The 19,187-nt window shown below is 54.5% G+C and overlaps 1 protein-coding gene across 2 annotated transcripts; it reads left to right on the top strand.

Annotated features, from left to right (window-relative positions):
• Positions 1 to 362: 362 nt before the first annotated feature.
• Positions 363 to 18,995, top strand: RCC2 (regulator of chromosome condensation 2). Of its 2 annotated transcripts, none has more exons than XM_083876900.1 (14): positions 363 to 535; positions 2,647 to 2,721; positions 4,341 to 4,648; positions 6,854 to 6,947; positions 8,902 to 9,045; positions 10,695 to 10,826; positions 11,701 to 11,789; positions 12,587 to 12,701; positions 13,255 to 13,421; positions 14,345 to 14,525; positions 15,401 to 15,506; positions 15,595 to 15,667; positions 16,477 to 16,554; positions 18,026 to 18,995. In XM_083876900.1, the coding sequence occupies exons 3-14, from the start codon at positions 4,343 to 4,345 to the stop codon at positions 18,128 to 18,130; spliced, it is 1,590 nt and encodes a 529-aa protein (XP_083733026.1). In that variant the 5' UTR covers positions 363 to 535; positions 2,647 to 2,721; positions 4,341 to 4,342; the 3' UTR covers positions 18,131 to 18,995. The 2 variants fall into 2 exon arrangements, with proteins under 2 accessions (XP_083733026.1, XP_083733025.1); XM_083876899.1 differs by lacking the exon at positions 363 to 535 and adding an exon at positions 1,501 to 2,467.
• The last annotated feature ends 192 nt before the right edge of the window (positions 18,996 to 19,187 follow it).

The following is a 19,187-nucleotide window of genomic DNA, read 5'->3' as shown; positions in this document are numbered from 1 at the left end:
TGCTCCTGATCCCATCCTGATCCCACCCCCCATTCCCAGGCTGTTCCCACCAGCACCTCCTCCCTCCTCCCGGGACTTCTGCACAGGGTCCTGCTGCAAATCCCCCTTTCTCAAAGATTCCCACCCCTGGGGGTGCAAATCCTCCTTTCTCAAATATCCCAATCCCTGTGGATACCCCATCCAGGGACACAACTCCCCTTTCCCAGAGATCCCAATCCCTGTGGACACCCCGTGTCCCATCCCGAGTTCCCTGGGAAGCGGCTCCGGGGTTATCCCGGGTGAGCCGCTCCCGCTCCGGTCTCCCTGGGGAATCGGCGGCAAATCCAGTTTTTCCACATCCAGGAAAAACCAGTTCCTGCCCGCCTGCCCCGGCCTGTCCCGAACATTCCCGGCTCCCTATAAATCCCAGCCCGACCTTTTGGGGGGAAAATCCCATTTTTAGGGATCCCATCCCGTTCCCATGGAAATCCTGGAAAATCCCTGAATCGGCCCCGTTTCCTCGGAAGCGCTGCTGGGATGCTCCCGGGATAATTCCGTGAGTAAGGAATTCCTGGGGTGGGGGGGGAGGATGGTTTGAATCCTTTTCCCTTCATTCCAAGGCTTTTTTGGGGGCATTTGGGGGGTTTTCCATCGGAATTCCATGGGCTCAGGGCCTATCCCAAAATTGCAATAAATTGAGAAATATCCCAATTTTTCCAAATTTTTCCAAATTTAATCTAAATTATCCCAAATTTAATTCCCAGTGAAATATCCCGAATTTAATCCCAAATTGATCTGAAATTCCCAAGGCACCACAAATTCCCCTCCTCACTATCAAAGAATTTTTCTCCCAGGTAAAAAAACATGGAATAAGGGGAGTAAGCAAAACCAAAAAAAAAAAAAAAAAAAAAAAAAAAACCCAACCTGGAATAAAGGGAATATTTCTATTTATTTCCTGGAAAAATCCACTTTTTAATGCGTGCATTTGATTTTGGAGTGGAAAAATCCCACTTTTATTTGGAATAAAAGCAATAAATTGATTAATTGCAGAATACTTGCAAGATGTGCATTTGGTTTTGGGAAATATCCTTGGTTAAAATGTGTATTTATTTTTTGGGAAAAAAATCCTTGGAATAAGTGTACTTAATTTTGGGTGGAAAAATCCTTGGTTTAATGTGAATTTAATTTTTGGGAACAAACCCTTTGGAATCTGTGCATTTAATTTTTGGGGTGAAAAAAATCCTTGGCTAAATGTGCATTTATTCGGGGGAAAAGCCTTTTGGAATCTGTGAATTTAATTTTAGGAGGGAAAAAAAAAATCCTTGGCCAAATGTGTTTTTATTTGGGGAAAAAATTCCTTTGGAATAAGTGAATTTAATTTCAGAGAGAAAGAAATCCATAGCTAAATGCGCATTTATTTTTCTGGGAAAAATCTTTGGAATCTGTGCATTCATTTTTCTTGGAACAAACCCTTTGGAGTCTGTGAATTTAATTTTGGGGGGAAAGATCTTCGGCTAAATGTGCATTTATTTGGGGGAAAACCTTTGACATCCATGCACTTATTTAGGGGGGAAATCCCTTTGACATCCGTGCATTTATTTTGGTGGGGAAAAATCCCTTTGGAATAAGTGAACTTCATTTTGGAGGGGGAAATCCCTTTGGAATAAGTGAATTTAATTTGGGGGAGGGGGTGGGAAATCCCTTTGAAATAAGTGAATTTAATTTGGGGGAGGGGGTGGGAAATCCCTTTGGAATAAGTGAATTTAATTTTGGGAATAAACTCTCTGAAATCTGCATTTATTTTGGGGGGGGAAAACTCTTTGGAATCTGTGAATTTATTTTTGAGGGGGAAAAATTCTTCAGAATCTGTGCATCTATTTTTTGGGGAAAAAAACCCGTTTGGAATAAGTGAATTTAATTTCTTTTTTCTTTTTTCTTTTTTTTTTTTTGGGGGGGAGGAATCCATTGAAATAAATCAATTTAATTTAGGGAGGGGTCGGAATCCATTGGAATAAGTGATTCTGGGAAAAGAAAAATCCTTGGCTAAATAGGCATTTATTCTGGGGGGAAGAAACCCTTTGGAATCCGTGTGTTTATTATTTTTTGGGAACAAAATCCACGCATTAATCCCCTGCCATGAACTCCCTACACCCTTTTTTCCTTGAAAAAAAAAAATTCTCCTTTCCTAAACCCCCCCAAACCCCAACCCCCCCAAATCCTTGGATTCCCCTTCCCCCCAAAAAAAACCCCTGAGCGGGTGGGGATGCTCTAGGATCCGGTGGGATCCGGAGGATGGGAAGAATTCCCAGGATTTGGGGCTCTCCCGGAGTCTTCCAGCCCTAAAGATGGAGCTGCTCAGCGCGGCCTCTTCCTCTCCGGCCGCGTTGGATCCGGGTTTTTTTTTGCCTTTTCCCCCTTTTCCTGCCCATCCATGTGTTTCTGTTTTGTATTGTCCCGCTCGCCCGCATTCCCGTTTTAAGTGGATTTGGTGGGTGGGATTTCAGGAGGAAAAAGGGGAAAGAGGCGGGGGGGGGTGGGGGCTGGGGAGGGGAGGGAAAAAAAAAAAAAAACGGAGGCGGAGGGGGGGGGGAAGCGAGAAAAAAAAAGCCCCAAATTACCTTCTTTTTTTTTTTTTTTTTTTTTTTTCTTCTTCTTTTCCTGCAACAGGAACCGCCACCAAAAACAGTGCCGAGGCCCCGCGCTGCCGCTCTCTTTATGCTGCACTTCTCGCCCTAAAACCAGGTTTGGAACTGGGGGCCCCAAAAGTGGGATCTGGGGGGGAGGGGGACAGGGATGGGGGGGAGGAATGGGGGGGCGGAAAAATGGTTAAAAAAAAAAAATAAAAAAAAAGGCGGATCCACGTGGTGCGAGGGGGGCAGACAGAGATCCCATTGTTCCAGGGAAATCTGGGAATGGGAATGCGGCCGGGGCCGGGGGGATGGACACAGGGGAGACCCCCGGGGGGCCGTGCCCCCTCCCCGAATCACAAAATCACCTCCGCCCCAAAAAATCCAACCGGAGCGCCCCGAGAGCGGCGGGAATTTGGGGTTTTGGGAGTTCTGGGGGGTTTGGGGTGGAGGATGAAGGAAGGGGGACCCCAAAATCCCCCCTCGGTGTTCCCCTTCCCCCGCTGCCCTTTGCGGGGGCGGCGCTTTGTCTCCGGGCCCTTTTCCTGACCCGGATCCCTTTTTGGAAGTCCCCAGCACCCCAAAAACCCCGGGACCCCCCGTGCACCCCCAAAGGCCAAATCTGCCCGAGACGCCCCCCCGTGTGCTCCCCTTTGCAACCCCCCTCGTGCACCCCATTTCCAAACGCTGCCTTTGCACCCCCTCATTCCAGACCCCCTTTCCAAATCTCTTTTCCAGCCCCCCTTTTCCAACCCCTCTTTTCCCGACCCCCTTCCTACCCCTTTTTCCAGCCCCCTCCTCTCCCCCCAAGCCCAGGGGGTCCTCTCTCCCCTCCCCCCGTATCCCCCCATCCTATGTTCCCCAAATCTTCTCGCTGGGGGTCACCTGTGTCCCCATGTCCCCCAAATCTCCCCATTTGCCCCATCCCGTGTCCCCCACATCCCCCAAATCCCCTCGCTGGGGGTCACCCGTTTCCCCCTGTCCCGTATCCCCCAAATCCACCCGTGCCCCCTGACTGGCATCACCCGTGTCCCCATGTCCCCCCAAGCCCCCCATGTCCCCTGGCTGGGGTCCCCTGTGTCCCCCCAAGCCCCCCATGTCCCCTGGCTGGGGTCCCCTGTGTCCCCCCCAAGCCCCCCATGTCCCCTGGCTGGGGTTCCCCGTGTCCCCATGTCCCCCCAAGCCCCCTCACCCCTTGTCCTCCCCACATCCCCTCCATGTTCCACTCACGGGGGCTCTCCCCTTTCTCCCCCCATCCCGTTTCCCCTCGTATCCCCCCCATTTCCCCTCATCCCGTTTCCCCCATGTCCCCCAAATCCCCCATGTCCCCTCATCCCTCCCATTTCCCCTCAACCCATGTCCCCTCACCCCGTGTCCCCCATCTCCCATCACTCCATGTCCCCCGTGTCCCCTCACCCCATGTTCCCTCTCATCCCCAAGGCGCTCCTCCCACAGCGGCTCGCTCGGTCCCCATTTCCCATCACTGTATTCCCCCTCACCCCACATCCCCCATTTCCTCTCACTGTCCCCGTTTCCCCCCACTCACCCCGCATCCCCATTTCCCCTCACTGTCCCCCCTCGCCGCCTGTCCCGCGTGTCCCGGGGTCGGTGTCCCTGGGTGGCTCTGGGTGGCTCTGGGTGTCTGTGGGTGTCCCCTGGGTGTCTGTGGGTGTCCCTGGCCGTCTGTGTGTCCGCGTGTCCGTGTGTCGGTGCGGTGCTGACGCGGTCCCCCAGCCATGCCCCGCAGGAAGGCGGCGGGGCCGCCCTGGGACGCCGCGGGCCCGGGCGCTGCGGGCGGCGGGCGGCGGCGGCCGGGCCCTCAGGGCGGGGGGCGGCGGCGGCCCCGGCCCAGCGGCGGCAGCAGCGGCGGCAGCAGCGAGGAGGAGGCGCCCCGGGAGCGGCGGCCGCGGGACGGCAGCCCCGGGGCCCGCAGGCCCGGCAGGCCCGGCGGGGCGGCGGCGGCGGCGGCGGGGCCCGGAGGCCCCGGGGCCCGCGGGCAGAGCGTGGTGATCTGCGAGCCCGAGCACAGCAAGGAGCGCATCGTGAGCTCGAGGGGGAGGGCACCCGGCACCCTTGGAACCCCTCTGGGGCCCTGCTTACACGCTGTGTCCCCCATGTGCCCCACTGACACCCCACTGCACCCTTGTACCCACTGTGTGCCCCACTGACACCCCGCTGCACCCCTTGTACCCACTGTGTGCCCCACTGACACCCCGCTGCACCCCTTGTACCCACTGTGTGCCCCACTGACACCCCACTGCACTTCTTGTACCCACTGTGTGCCCCACTGACACCCCACTGCACCCCTTGTACCCACTGTGTGCCCCACTGACACCCCCTATAACCCTCCGTGTGCCCCATTATGCATCTCACTGCACCCCTTTGTACCCACTGTGCCCCCAGTGTGCCCCACTGACATCCCACTGCACCCCTTGTACTCGCTGTGCCCCATTGACACCCCACTGCACCCCTGGTACCCACTGTGCCCTTACTGTGCCCCATTTACATCCCCTTGTACCCACTGTGCCCCATTGACACCCCACTGCCCCTCCTGCCCCACCCCATAGGATCCTTTTGCCTTTATAGTGCCCCTCTATCCCCCCCACTGCATCCCTGATCCCATTCCACCCCAACGCACCCCAAATTCCCCCAATGCACCCCAAACCCCACTGCACCCGCTTTTCACCCCCCAATTCCCCCCCTTTTCCACCCCATTGCACCCCTTAAAGCACCCTGTCATTGTCCCCGTGGCCCTGCTGTCCCCATGGCCCTGCTGGCCCTGTCCCCAGTGTCCCCCACATCCCCAATGTCCCCCATGTCCTCCCCATCCCTGCTGCTCCCTCTGTCCCCACGTCCCTGTCCCACTGTGCCCAATGTCCCTCACGTTCCCACACCTTCCCCCCTTCCCCCCTTCCCGTTGTCCCCAATGTCCCCAAGCATCCTGTGTCCCTCACATCCCCAGTGTCCCCCAGATCCCCAGTGTCCCTCACGTTCATCTTCCCCCCTTCCCAATGTCCCCATAGCCCCACACTGCTGATGTCCCCATGTCCCAGATGATCCCAATGTCCCAGATATCCTGTGTCCCCACATCCTTGATGTCCCCAGGTCCCCAGTGTCCCCAGGTCCCCCCACACACCTGATGTCCTCACGTTCCCAATGTCCCCATGTCCCCCACATCCCACAATGTCTCCAGGTCCCCCACATCCTGATGTCCCCAATACCCCCAATGTCCCCAGTATTTCCCATGTCCTCCCACATCCCCAACATCAGCCATGTCCCGCAATGTCCCCAGGTCTCCCACATCCGTGATGTCCTCAGGTCCCCAATGTCCCCAGGTGTCCCAGATGTCCTGTGTCCCCCACATCCCTGATATCCCCAATGTCTCCCATGTTCCCAGCATCTCCCACACCCCCAAAGTCCTCCATGTCCTCCTGTGTCTCCCCATGTCCCATGTGTCCCCCCAGCCCTGCTGTCCCCACACCCCACCTGTCCCCATGGCCACTGTCTCCTGTCCCCCAGTCCCTCACACTGTCCCATGGCCCTGTCCCCTGTCTCCAGTCCCTATCCTCTGTCCCTCACACTGTCCCCATGTCCCCTGTGTGTCCCTTGTGTCCCTGACTGTCCCTGTCCCCTGTCCCTGACATGTCCCCTGCCCATCTCTCTATTCCTGACACTGTCCGCTGTGTCCCCTCTGTCCCTATGTCCGTGAGTGTCCCTGTCACTGACTGTCCCCTGAGGGTCTCCATGTCCCTCAGTGTCCCCCATGTCCCTGACATGTCCCTGAGTGTTCCTGATGTCCCTGACATGTCCCTGAGTGTTCCTAATGTCCCTGAGTGTCCTCTGTGTCCCTGATGTCCCCCATGTCCCCTGAGTGTCCCCTGCATCCCCTCACCATCCCTGACTGTCCCCTGTGTCCCTGAGTGTCCCCTGACTGTCCCTTGTGTCCCTGAGTGTCCCCTCACTGTTTGTGACTGTCCCTGAGTGTCCCCTGAATGTCCCCATGTCCCCTCACTGTCCCTGAGTGTCCCTTGACTGTTCCCTGTGTCCCTGAGTGTCCCCATGTCCTTGACTGTCCCCTGACTGTCCCCTGTGTCCCTGAGTGTCCCCATGTCCTTGACTGTCCCCTGACTGTCCCCTGTGTCCCTGAGTGTCCCCTCACTGTCCCTGAGTGTCCCCTGAGTGTCCCCGTGTCCCCTCACTGTCCCTGAGTGTCCCCTGTGTCCCTGAGTGTCCCCGTGTCCCCACAGAAGCTCGAGGGCTCCAAGAGCCGGGGGCAGCTCCTGATCTTCGGTGCCACCAACTGGGACCTGATCGGCCGCAAGGAGGTGCCCAAGCAGCAGGGTAGGGGTTAATTAATGAACGGGTTAATTAGTCATTAATGAGCACTGTGGTATCATTAATTACTGGGTTAATTAGTCACTAATGACCTCTGCGGGGCAGGGTAGGGGCTAATTAACAGGTTAAATAGTCATTAATGAGTGCTGTGGGGCAGGGTAGGGGCTTGTTAATGTCTGATTAATTAGTTGGTATTAATTAGTAATCAATGAATGTTTTGGGGCAGGGTAGGGCCTCATTAATGGCTGTGATTAATTGGTATTGATTTGAGGTTAATTAGTTATCAATGAACTGTTTGGGGCAGGATAGGGGCTCGTTAATGGCCAATTAATTAATTGGTATTAATTATCAATCAATGAACAGTTTGGGGTAGGGTAGGGGCTCTAATCATTAATCTCATTAATCACTAATGGCTGGGATTAATTTGTATTAATTAGTAATTAGTGAACATTTTGGGGCAGGGCAAGGCCTCATTAACAGGTGATTATTTTATTAATTATGTATTGGGTCAGAGTAGGGCCCTCATTAATGGCTGTGTGATTAATTGGTGTTAATTTGAGCTTCATTCATAATTAATGATTTGGGCTAGAGTTTGGGGTCCGCAGGGTCTGCAGCAAAGCCAGATTAAGGCTTTGTTTGTTCTGGATGTAATTAGAGCTTGTTAATTGTCCTGATTATTGCATGTGGTTCTATTTAATTCATTTAACTAGTTAATTAATTAATCAGGGAGAGAGTCCCAGTTTCATCTCTTAATTTGGGGTGCACTGGATCTCCAGCAAAGCCAAAATAGGACTTTGTTGATTTTTGATGCATTTATAGTTCGTTGATTTTCCTGATTATTTTTGTTTAGTTCCCATTAATTAATCAATTAACTGGAGGGGGAGCCACAACTGGAGCCCTTAATTGGGGCGGGTTTGAGGGGACTCTGCTGCAAAGCCAAATTAAAATTTTGTCAATTTTGGATGCGTTTCCAGTTCAGTAATTGATCTCCTTCTTTTTAGGGGGTTATCTTTAATTAATATTTTAAATTAATTAATGTTTTAAATTAATTAATGTTTAAAATTAATTAACTGGGGGAGGAGTCACAGTTTTGGATGTTAATCTGGGACGGAATTTGGGGGGCACAGCTCTGCTGCAAAGCCTCTGCTCGTTTGGGGTGCACATGCAGCTCATTAACCTGTCTGCTTTTAAGTGGCTGATTGGCTCATTTCATTAATTAATTAATTGGTTCATTAATTGGGGTGGGACACCCTCCTCAGGGCAGGCTGGGGTGTCCCAGCCCTGCTGTTTCCCATTTTCCTGCCTTGTCCCCAAAATCCAACTTCAGTCCCCGCAGAATCCCACCTCGCTCCCGGGAATTCATCCTGGAACCGTCCCGCAGGGTTTGCCCAGATTATTTTTCTCAATTTCCCTGGATTTTCCCGGATTATTTTCCTGGATTATCCTGGATTATTTTCACAGATTATTTTCCTGTAATTCTCAGTTTTCCTGGATGATTTTCTCAGGCTTTTCCTGGGTTATTTTCCCAGATGATTTTCCTGGATATTTTCCTAGGTGATTTTCCCAGTATTCTCAGTTTTTCTGGATAATTTTCATGGATTTTCCCAGATTATTTTTCCAGATGATTTTTCCGGTATTCCAGCATGATTTTCTTGGCTGGCCGATTTTCCCAGATGCCATTCCTGGGACTGATTCCCACCATTCCCGGGACTGATTCCAGTTTTTCCCAGAACTGATTCTCGCTGTTCCTGGGACTGATTTCCATTGTTTCCGGGACTGATTCCTGGTTTTCCTGGGACTGACACCTGCTGTTCCCGGGACTGATTCCTGTTGTTCCCATGACTGACTCCCGCCATTCCTGGTGTTTTACGGGGACTGATTCGCGTTTTTCCTGAGACTGACTCTGGCTGTTCCCGGTGTTTTCCCGGTACTGACTCCGGCCATTCCCGGTGTTTTCCAGCGGCGTTCCGGAACCTGGGGCAGAACCTGTGGGGGCCGCACCGCTATGGCAGCCTGGGGGCACTGCGTGTGCGCTCGGTGGTGTCGGGGCCCTGTGCTGCCCACAGCCTGCTCATCACCGCCGAGGGCCGCCTCTGGAGCTGGGGTGAGCCCGGGGTACACCCCAAAATCCTCCCCTGGGAATCTGGGATACATCCCAGAAACCTCCCCTGGGAATCCAGGATACACCCCAAAAACCTCCCCTGGGAATCCGGGATACACCCCAAAAACCTCCCCTGGGAATCCTGGATCCATCCCATAAACCTCCCCTGAGAATCTGGGATCCATCCCGAAAACCTCACCTGGGAATCTGGGATCCATCCCGAAAACCTCACCTGGGAATCTGGGATCCACCTCAAAAACCATCCTGGTAGCCTGGGATGGATCATAAAAAACAACCTGGGATTCATCCCGAAACTGTCCTAGGATCCTGGGATTCATCCCAGAAAGCTCTCCTGCCATTCTGGGATTTATCCCAGCCTGGGATCCTGGGATTCATCCCAAAACTGTTCTGGGATCCTGGGATTCCTGCAATTCCGGGATTCACCTCCAAAACCTCCCCTGCCATTCTGGGATTCATCCCAAAAACTGTCCTGGGATCCTGGGATCCATCCCAAAGCCCTTCCCTGTTCCATCCCTGCCTTGCTGGTGGAGGTGGGATTCTCACCAGGCTGGCATCGATTGGGATCTGCTGGAGGATGGGAGGGGCCTGGGAGGGCTCTGGGCAGGTGAGTCCTGGGAATCTGGGATTCATCCCAAAAACCACCCCTGGGAATCTGTAATTCATTCCAAAAACCACCTCTAGAATTCTGGAGTTCATCCCAAAAATCGCCTGTGGGAATATGGGATTCGTGCCAAAAATCACCCCTGGGATTCCTCCCAAAAACCCATCCTGGAACTCTGGGGTTTGTCCCATAAACCCCTCCTGGAATTCTGGGGTTTCTCCCAAAAATCGCCTGTGAGAATCTCAGATTCATTCCAAAAATCCCCTTGGGAATCCAGGATCCATCCCAGAAATCCCCTTCCTTCAGCTCTGGGTGAGGGCTGAGATCCACACTGAGCCTGGGGGATGAATCCCCAATTTCCAGGGATCTGCCAGAGGGTGTGAACGCCCTGGAGGGGCTGGGACAGGCCGGATCTATGGGATGAATCCAAGGATTTGGAGTTCAACAGAGGATTTTGGGGTCCTGGTGGCCACAGCCCTGCAGTGCCACGGGGTGGGACAGCACGAACAGGGAGGGGACACAGGGCTGGAATGTCGGGAATGGGATTGGTGGGATCCTGGAATGCTGGATCGAGAAGGCTGTGGCAGGGAAGGGCAGGGATTGTCCATATTGTCCCACCCCGAGGGCTGTGTCCAGCCTGAATTTGGGAAGCACATTGGGAGGCTGGAGCGTGTCCAGGGAAGGGAGCAGACCTGGGAAGGGGCTGGAGAATTCTCAAGGGAGCTGGGAAGGGGCTCAGCATGGAGAAAAAAGGGATCAAGGGGACCCTGTGGCTCCGGAATTCCCTGGCAGGAGGAGGGGCAGCCAGGTCAGGATTTCTTCCCAGGGAGCAGTGGGAAGAGAGGGAACACCCTCAGGGGAAATTTGGGAAAAAACATTCCTGGGAAAAGCGATTGGGAATTGGAAGGAGCTGTCTGGGGGAGATGGGAGTTGCCATCCCGAGGAGAGCCAGGATATGGCGCTTGGGGACAGGGTGGGGTTTTCCCAGCCCGGCTAACCCTGGAATTCCGGGTGTTTTGGGATCCCGCAGGCCGGAACGAGAAGGGGCAGCTGGGCCACGGGGACACGAAGCGCGTGGAGGCGCCACGGCCCATCGAGGCCCTGGGCAGCGAGAGCATCGTGGCCGCGGCCTGCGGGCGGAACCACACCCTAGCCCTGACCGGTACGGCAGAAAAACAGCCCTAAATCCTGGGAAAACTGCACCAAATCTGACCCTGTGGCCAAAATCCTGGGAAAACTGCACCAAAGCCAACCCTATGGCCAAAATCCCAGGAAAACCGCCCCAAATGCAAACCCTTAGCCCCAAATCCTGGGAAAACTGCCCCATATTCACCCCTTTCACCCAAAATCCCAGAGAATCTGCTCCGAAATCTGCCGCTTTCCCCAAAAAAATCCACCCCTTTAGCCCCCAAATTCAGGGAGAACTGCCCCAAAATCTCCCTTTTTCATTCCAATCCCATGTTCCTGTAGAGAGCAGCTCTGTGTTCACCTTCAGGGAGAACAAGCTGAGCCAGCTGAGGCTGGGAAACCTTTTGTCCCAAAATCTATCCCTTTCGCCCCCCCAAATCCACCCTTTTTGTCTGCAAATCTGCTCCCTTAGCCCCAAATCCACCACTTTTTCCCAAAAATCTTGGAAAACTGCCCCAAAAATCTGCCCCTTTTCCCCAAAATCTGCCCCTTCTCTCTAAAATCCACCCCTTTTCCCCAAAAATGTTCCATGTTTCCCCCCAAATTGGTCCCTTTTGCCCAAATTCTGGGAACACTGCCCCCAAATCCTCCCCTTTTCCCCAAAATCTGCTCCTTTCTCTCACAATCTGCCATTTTTGCCTGTGAATTCTAGGAAAATTGCCCCAAAATCTGCCCCTTTTCCCCAAATTGGCCCCTTTTGCCCCTGAATTCTGGGAAAACTGCCCCAAAATCCTCCCTTTTCCCCCCAAATCCATCCCTTTTTCTCACAATTCACCCCTTTTGCCCACGAATTCCAGGAGAACTGTCCCCAAATCCCCCTTTTTCACCCCAATCCCATGTTCCCGCAGAGAGCGGCTCCGTGTTCGCCTTCGGGGAGAACAAGCTGGGCCAGCTGGGGCTGGGGAACCAGACGGACGCCGTGCCCAGCCCCACCCAGGTACCGACCCCAAATCCCGGGATTTGGCGGCTTCCAGTAAAATATTCCCGAAAAACCCCTCGGGATGCAGAATTTCCTCTCAGCTGCGAGCCGTTCCCAGCTGCGGTGGGAGAAGGAAAAGCTGGGAATTTGGAAATTGAATTTTTGAGGATTTCAGGGATTTTCGGATGGAAATTTACATTTTTTCCCTGTTCCCCAAAATTTTTGATCCTGATTTTCCAGCTTTTCCTGCTTATCTAGGGTTCCCCATGGAAATTTCCCTTTTTTCCTTTTTCCTATGTTTTTTCAATCCTGTTTTTCCTGCTTTTCCTACAGATCAAGGATTTCCCCTGGAAATTCACTTTTGCTTTTTCCCATGTTTCTGATCCTGTTTTCCTGTCTTTTCCCTGTTTTTGATCTTGATTTTCCAGCTGTTCCCAAATTTTCTCATCCAAATTTTCCAGCTCTTCCCACAGATCAGGGATTTTCCCTGGAAATTCACCTTTTTTCCCCTTTTTCCCATGTTTCTGATCATGTTTTTACTCTTTTCCTGCATTTTCAATCCCATTTTTCCCATGTTTTTCAATCCCATTTTTCCTGCTTTTCCTGTGAATCAAGGATTTCCCATGGAAATTCTCCTTTTTTCCTTTTTCCTGTGTTTTTCCAATCCTGCTTTTCCTGTGTTTTCCTGATCCCTTTTTACCTGCTCTTCCCATGATTTTCAATCCCGTTTTTCCTGCAGATCAGGGATTTCCCATGGGAATTCCCCGTTTTTCCCTTTTTCCTGCTTTCCTGATCTGGTTCCCGGGTTTTCACAGATCCTGTACAACGGGCAGCCGATCTGCAAGCTGGGCTGTGGGGCCGAGTTCAGCATGGTCATGGATTGCAAGGGAAATCTGTACTCCTTCGGGTGCCCCGAGTACGGACAGCTGGGTACGGAAATCCGGGATCATCCCATGGGATCAGCCCAGGGGAACCCCTGTTCCTTTGGGTGTCCCGAGTGCAGACATCTGGGGACAGGATTTGGGATCATCCCATGGGTTTAGGATCATCCTGTGGGATTTGGGCTGGTTCAGGATGATCCTGCAGTATGGGGCAGTTGGGAACAATCCCGCAGAATGGGGGCAGTTGGGGATGATCCCACAGGATGGGGCGGCTGGGGACTATCCCACAGGATGGGGCACTTGGGGACGATCCCATGGGATGGGGTGGTTGGGGACGATCCTGCAGAATGGGGCAGCTGGGGATGATCCTGCGGGATGGGGCAGTTGGGGATGATCCTGCGGGATGGGGCAGTTGGGGACAATCCCGCAGAATGGAGGCAGTTGGGGATGATCCCACAGGATGGGGCGGCTGGGGACTATCCCACAGGATGGGGCACTTGGGGACGATCCCATGGGATGGGGTGGTTGGGGATGATCCTGCGGGATGGGGCAGTTGGGGACGATCCCCCAGGATCCTTCTCCCTGTTCTCCTGGCGCCGCAGGGCACAATTCCGACGGGAAGTTCATCGCGCGGGCACAGCGCATCGAGTACGACTGCGAGCTGCTGCCGCGGCGCCTGGCGCTCTTCGTGGAGCGCACCAAGGACGGGCAGGTGCTGCCCGTGCCCAACGTGGTGGTGCGGGACGTGGCCTGCGGGGCCAACCACACTGTGAGGAGACCGGGATAATGGGATAATGGGATTGGGAACGGGAACAGGTGCAGGACGTGGCCTGCAGGGCCAGCCACACCGTGTGGAGACTGACTAGGATTGTGGGATAATGAGATCAGGAATGGGAATGGGATTGGGAATGGGTGTGGGATGTGGCCTGCGGGGCCAACCACACTATGAGGAAACTAACTGGGATAATGGGATATTGGGATTGGGAATGGGATCAGGAACGGGTGCGGGACATGGCTGGCAGGACCAACCACACCATGAGGATACTGGGATAATGGGATGTTGGGAATGGAATGGGATTGGGAATAGGAATGGGAATGGGTGCAGCATATGGCCTGCAAGGCCAACCACACTGTGAGGAAACAAACTGAGGTAATGGAATACTGGGATTGGGATTGGGATCAGGAATGGGAATGGGACATTGCCTGTGGAGCCAACCACACCATGAGGAAACTGGGACTGGGAAAATGGGACACTGTGATCAGGAATGGGATAGGGAATGGGAACAGGTGCACAATGTGGCCTGCGGAGCCAACCACACCATACGGACCAGGAACAAGAATGGGAATGTGAGCGGAAGCGGGAGTGGGAACAGGAATGGCAATGGCAATGGCAATGGCAATGGCAATGGCAATGGCAATGGCAATGAGAGAGTAGGGATGCATAGGAATGGGAGAGGGGAATGGGAATGGGAGAGCGTGGAATGGACAGGAATGGAGGAGGGGGATGGATGGGAATGGGAGAGACCACCTCTCAGTCTCTAATCCCTTCATCCCAGCTGGTCCTGGATTCCCAGGAATGTCATTTTCTGGGATTTCTGAGGCCCTGTTCCTTCCCTCCCAGCTAGTGCTGGATTCCCAGGGATGTAATTTCCTGGGAATGTTGGGATCCCTGAGTTGCTGTTCCCGTTCCAGCTGGTGCTGGATTCCCAGAAGCGCGTGTTTTCCTGGGGCTTCGGGGGCTACGGGCGCCTGGGGCACGCGGAGCAGAAGGACGAGATGGTTCCTCGGCTGGTGAAGCTCTTCGACTTCCCCGGGCGCGGCGCGGCGCAGATCTACGCCGGGTACACCTGCTCCTTCGCCGTCAGCGAGACAGGTGGGAATACTGAGATTTGGGAATGCTGTCAGCGAGACAGGTGGGGATCTGGGAATGCTGGCAGTGCTGGGGAGGGATATCAGCGAGACAGGTGGGGATCTGGGATTGGGAACGCTGGGAATGCTGGGAGAGATGTTAGTGAGACAGGTGGGAATTTGGGATCTGGGATTCAGGAATGCTGGGGGGGGAAGCTGTCGGTGGGACAGGTGAGATTTCCAGGATTCAGGAATGCTGGAGGGAGCCATGCCCTGACAGGTGGGATTCCCAGGGATCTGGGATTTGGGGATGCTGGAGAAGCTGTCAGTGGGACAGGTGGAAATCCAGGATCTGGGATTTGGGAATGCTGGGGCGGGGGGGGGGGGCAGCTGTCAGTGGGACAGGTGGGATTCCCAGGATCCCAGGATTTTGGGAATGCTGGGGGAGCCTTCAGTAGGACAGGTGGGATTCCCAGGATCCCAGGATTTTGGGAATGCTGGGGGAGCCTTCAGTAGGACAGGTGGGAATGCTGGGATCCCGGGATTTGGGAATGCTGGAGGGAGCCATGCCCTGACAGGTGGGATTCCCAGGAATCCAGGATTTAGGAATGCTGGGGGGTAGACATCAGCAAGACAGGCGGGATCCCAGAGATCCCAGGATTTGAGAGTGCTGGGAAGGCTGTGGGATTCCCAGGATCCTGAGATCTGGGAATGCTGTGGGGAGCTGTGGCCTGGCAGGAGGGATTTGGGAATGTTGGGGGAAGCCATCAGCAAGTGGGAATCTGGGATCTGGGATTAGGAAATGCTGGCAGGGTGTGGCCTGACAGGTGAGAATGCTGGGATCCCAGGATTTGGGAATGCTGGGGGAAAGGTGGCCTGACAGGTGGGATTCCCTTGCAGGTGGATTGTTCTTCTGGGGCGCCACCAACACTTCCCGGGAATCCACCATGTATCCCAAGGCCGTGCAGGATCTCTGTGGGTGGAAAATCCGCAGCCTGGCCTGCGGGTGAGTGCGGCCCCGGGGCTGATCCCAAATCCCAGACTCCAGTTCCCGGGATTTGGGCCCCTGGGGCTCAGGGCTCTGTGCCTTGCAGGAAGAGCTCCGTCATCGTGGCCGCCGACGAGAGCACCATCAGCTGGGGGCCCTCGCCCACCTTCGGGGAGCTGGTACCCAAACAGGGCCTCAAAAACCCAAATGGAACCCAAAAATCCCAAATGGAATCCCAAAAACCTCAAATCGCACCCAAAAACTTCAAATGGCACTCCAAAAATCCTAAATGGCACCCCAGAAACCCCTAACAGCACCCCAAAACCTCAAATGGCACCCTAGAACCCAAAATGGCACCCTAAAAACCCCAAATCCCCGCAAATGACACCCCAGAAAACCCCAAGTGACACCACAAATCCCCTGAACTGACACCCTAAAAATCCCAAGTCCCCCAAAATTACATCCCAAAAATGCCAAATGACACCCTAAAACCCCAGATGGCACCCCAAATACCCCAAATCCCTTGAACTGACACCCCAAAATCCCCAAATACCCCTGGGAATCCCAGAATGACACCCGAAACCCGCCATCAGCTGGGGGCCCTCACCCACATTTGGGGAGTTGGTACTGACTCCAAACCCCAAAAAGCACCCCAGAAACCCAAACTGCACCCAAAACCCCCGAATCCCCCAAACTGACACCCCAAATGACATCCCAAAAATGCCAAACTGACACCCCAAATTCCCCTGGGAACCCCAAACAGACACCCCAAATCCCCCAAACCCTGGGGCCCAGCCCCACGGAGCAGCCTCTGTCCATGAAATCTTCCCACAGGAGTATGGGGACCCCAAATCCCCCAAACCCCAAATCCCCCAAATCCCAGTCTTACTGGGCAGCCCCTGTCCATGGGCTGTTCCCCCAGGGATATGGGGACCCCAAATCCCTCAAATCCCAGCACTGAGTCCCTGTCCATGGGATGTTCCCACAGGGATATGGGGACCACAAACCCAAATCGTCCACAGCGGCGCAGGAGGTGAAAACCCTGGATGGGATCTACACCGAGCAGGTGAGGGGGGACCCCCGGGCTCGGGGTGGGGTCGTGCCCCATAACAGCTGTGGGGTCAGGGAGGGGCACCTGGATCCCCCTAAAATAAACAAGGGCAGCCATCCCAGCTGTGGGGTCAGGGAGGGGCACCCATGGGGGTTCATCACTTGTGGCGGCTGAGGCCCTGCAGAGCTCATCACACCTGTGGGGTCAGGGACAGGATACCAAGGGCCATTCCCTAAAATAAACAGGGAAACTGAGGCCCTGCACAGCTCATCACATCCAGGACCCTTCCCTAAAATAATTTGGGGTAGCTGAGGCCGTGCCTGGCTCGTGACACCCATGGGGTGATGGAGAGGGGTGTGCAGGGGCCCTCCCCTAAAATAAACAGGGAAACTGAGGCCTTGCACACCTCATCACACCCGGGGCCCTCCCCTAAAACAAACACCTGTGGGGCCCCCTAAAATAAACAGCTGGTGGCACCCATGGGGTGAGGGAGGGGGCACCTATGGAGCCCTAAAATAAACGGGGGGGGCTGAGGCCATGCCCAGCTCATCACAGCTGTGGGGTGATGGAGAGAGGGTACAAGGGGCCATTCCCTAAAATAAACTGGGAAACTGAGGCCCTGCACAGCTCATCACACCCGGGGCCTTCCCCTAAAATAAACACCTGTGGGGTGAGGGAGGGGGCACCTGGATCCCCCTAAAATAATTTGGGGTGGCTGAGGCCTTGCCCAGCTCGTGACACACATGGGGTGATGGAGAGGGGTGTGCAGGGCCCTCCCCTAAAATAAACAGGGAAATGAGGCCGTGCCCAGTTCATGCCATCTATAGGGTGATGGACAGAGGACACCAGGGGCTGTTCCCTGAAATAAACAGGGAACTGAGGCCATGCAGAGCTCATCACACCTGCGAGAGAATGTGTATGGACCACCCTTAAATAAATCCAGGGGCTGAGGCCGTGCCCAGGTCGTGCCCCCCATGGGGTGATGGACACAGCACATGGGGACTCTTCCCTAGAACACCCCTGGGATGCTCCAGCACGGGCCGGGATCCTGCAGTGGAAGGGATCCCTGGGAAGGCTCCGGATAACCTCAACTCCCCCTTCCCTTTCTCCATGGGCAGTGTCTGCTCCTGGGTGACCCTTTCCCATTCCATGGGTTATTCCCACTCCCAGCTGCCCCTTCCCATTCCATGGGCTGTTCCCAGCTGCCCCTTCCCATTCCCATTCCAGGTGGCCATAGGCTATTCCCATTCCCAGCTGATTCATTCCCATTCCCGTTCCAGATGGCCATAGGCTATTCCTATTCCTTGATGACCCTTTCCCATTCCCATTTTCATTCCAGGTGGCCATGGGCTATTCCCACTCCCTGGTTTCCCATTCCCGTTCCAGGTGGCCATGGGCTATTCCCATTCCCTGGTGACCCTTTCCCATTCCCGTTCCAGGTGGCCATGGGCTATTCCCACTCCCTGGTTTCCCATTTCCATTCCAGGTGGCCATGGGCTATTCCCATTCCCTGGTGATCGCCCGAGACGAGTCGGAGGCAGAGCAGGAGAAGCTGCGGAAGCTCCCGGAGTACAACCCCCGCACCCTCTGAGGGGCCCCAAGCCCGACCCTGATCCCGGTCCCGCTTCTCCATCCCAGCTGCCGTTCTCCCTCCCTGTTCCTGCATTCCCAGCCCTCGGGGGAGCCATTCCCACCCCCATTCCCGGCTTTTGGAATTCCCAACCGCAGCCGGACCTTCCGGCACGTCCCACCCCAGGTTTTGTAGGGTCTGGCCTTGAATTATTTTTATTTTTATTTGTATTTTTCCGCAGCTTTTTTTTACTGTTTTCCATTTTTCCAGCCCCAAATCCCTGTGGCTGCTGGCTCAGGATCACTTTGGGGATCTGATTCTGGCTTGGGATCCCTTTAGGGATTTGGAATCCCTAAAGAGCAGCTGCCAATGCCTGGTTTTCCCCCTGTATTCCCACTTTTTCCCCCAAGATTCCCATTTTTTGCTGGTTTTCCCTACTTTGGGTGCTACAGTTTTCGGGATTTCCCCCCTCCCATCCCTCCAGCATCCACAGGGATCCCGGATCCCATCCCAGCAGCATTCCCGGGCTCCCCTCCCCGCCCTCGCCCACCCCAGGGACATCTCAGGGATCACGAGGGGAGTCCCAAAGGATTTTTTTTTCCCCGGAATTCGGGATTTTTTCCCTTCTGGCGGATGGTTTGGCCCGGGATCAGCCGGAATTCCCGCATTCCCTCACTCCCAGTTCCCTCCGTGCCAGGTCACTGTGCTGGAATCTCGAGGTGCCTTCAGGAGCAGAGCCCAGCTCTGCCCCGCGCCATTACTGCTCCCTTCGGGCCGTTTTTAGGGATTCTCCTGGATTTTTCCATGGATTTTTGCTCCTTCCCATCTCCCCCGGGGCGGCACTCGGGGAGTTTGCAGTAAAACAAAAAAAATGGGTTTTGGTCAATTTTTGGGATCAGAGTTTGTTTTCCAGGGGGGTTGGAGAGGGGAGATCCCAGCCAGGGGGAGCAGCTGGAAGATCCCAAATTCCGCTGTTGTAGCAATATTTAGGATTTGGGGGTGGGGAATTGCCAAAAGCCCACATGGAGCCCCAAAAGCCTTGGGGGGGCTGTTCCCGCATTCCCGAGGCTCGATTCCT

Source organism: Zosterops lateralis (assembly GCF_965231275.1).
Source record: "Zosterops lateralis genome assembly, chromosome: 22".
NCBI classification, from domain to species: domain Eukaryota; kingdom Metazoa; phylum Chordata; class Aves; order Passeriformes; family Zosteropidae; genus Zosterops; species Zosterops lateralis.
This window is presented reverse-complemented; position numbering and strand designations above follow the sequence as displayed.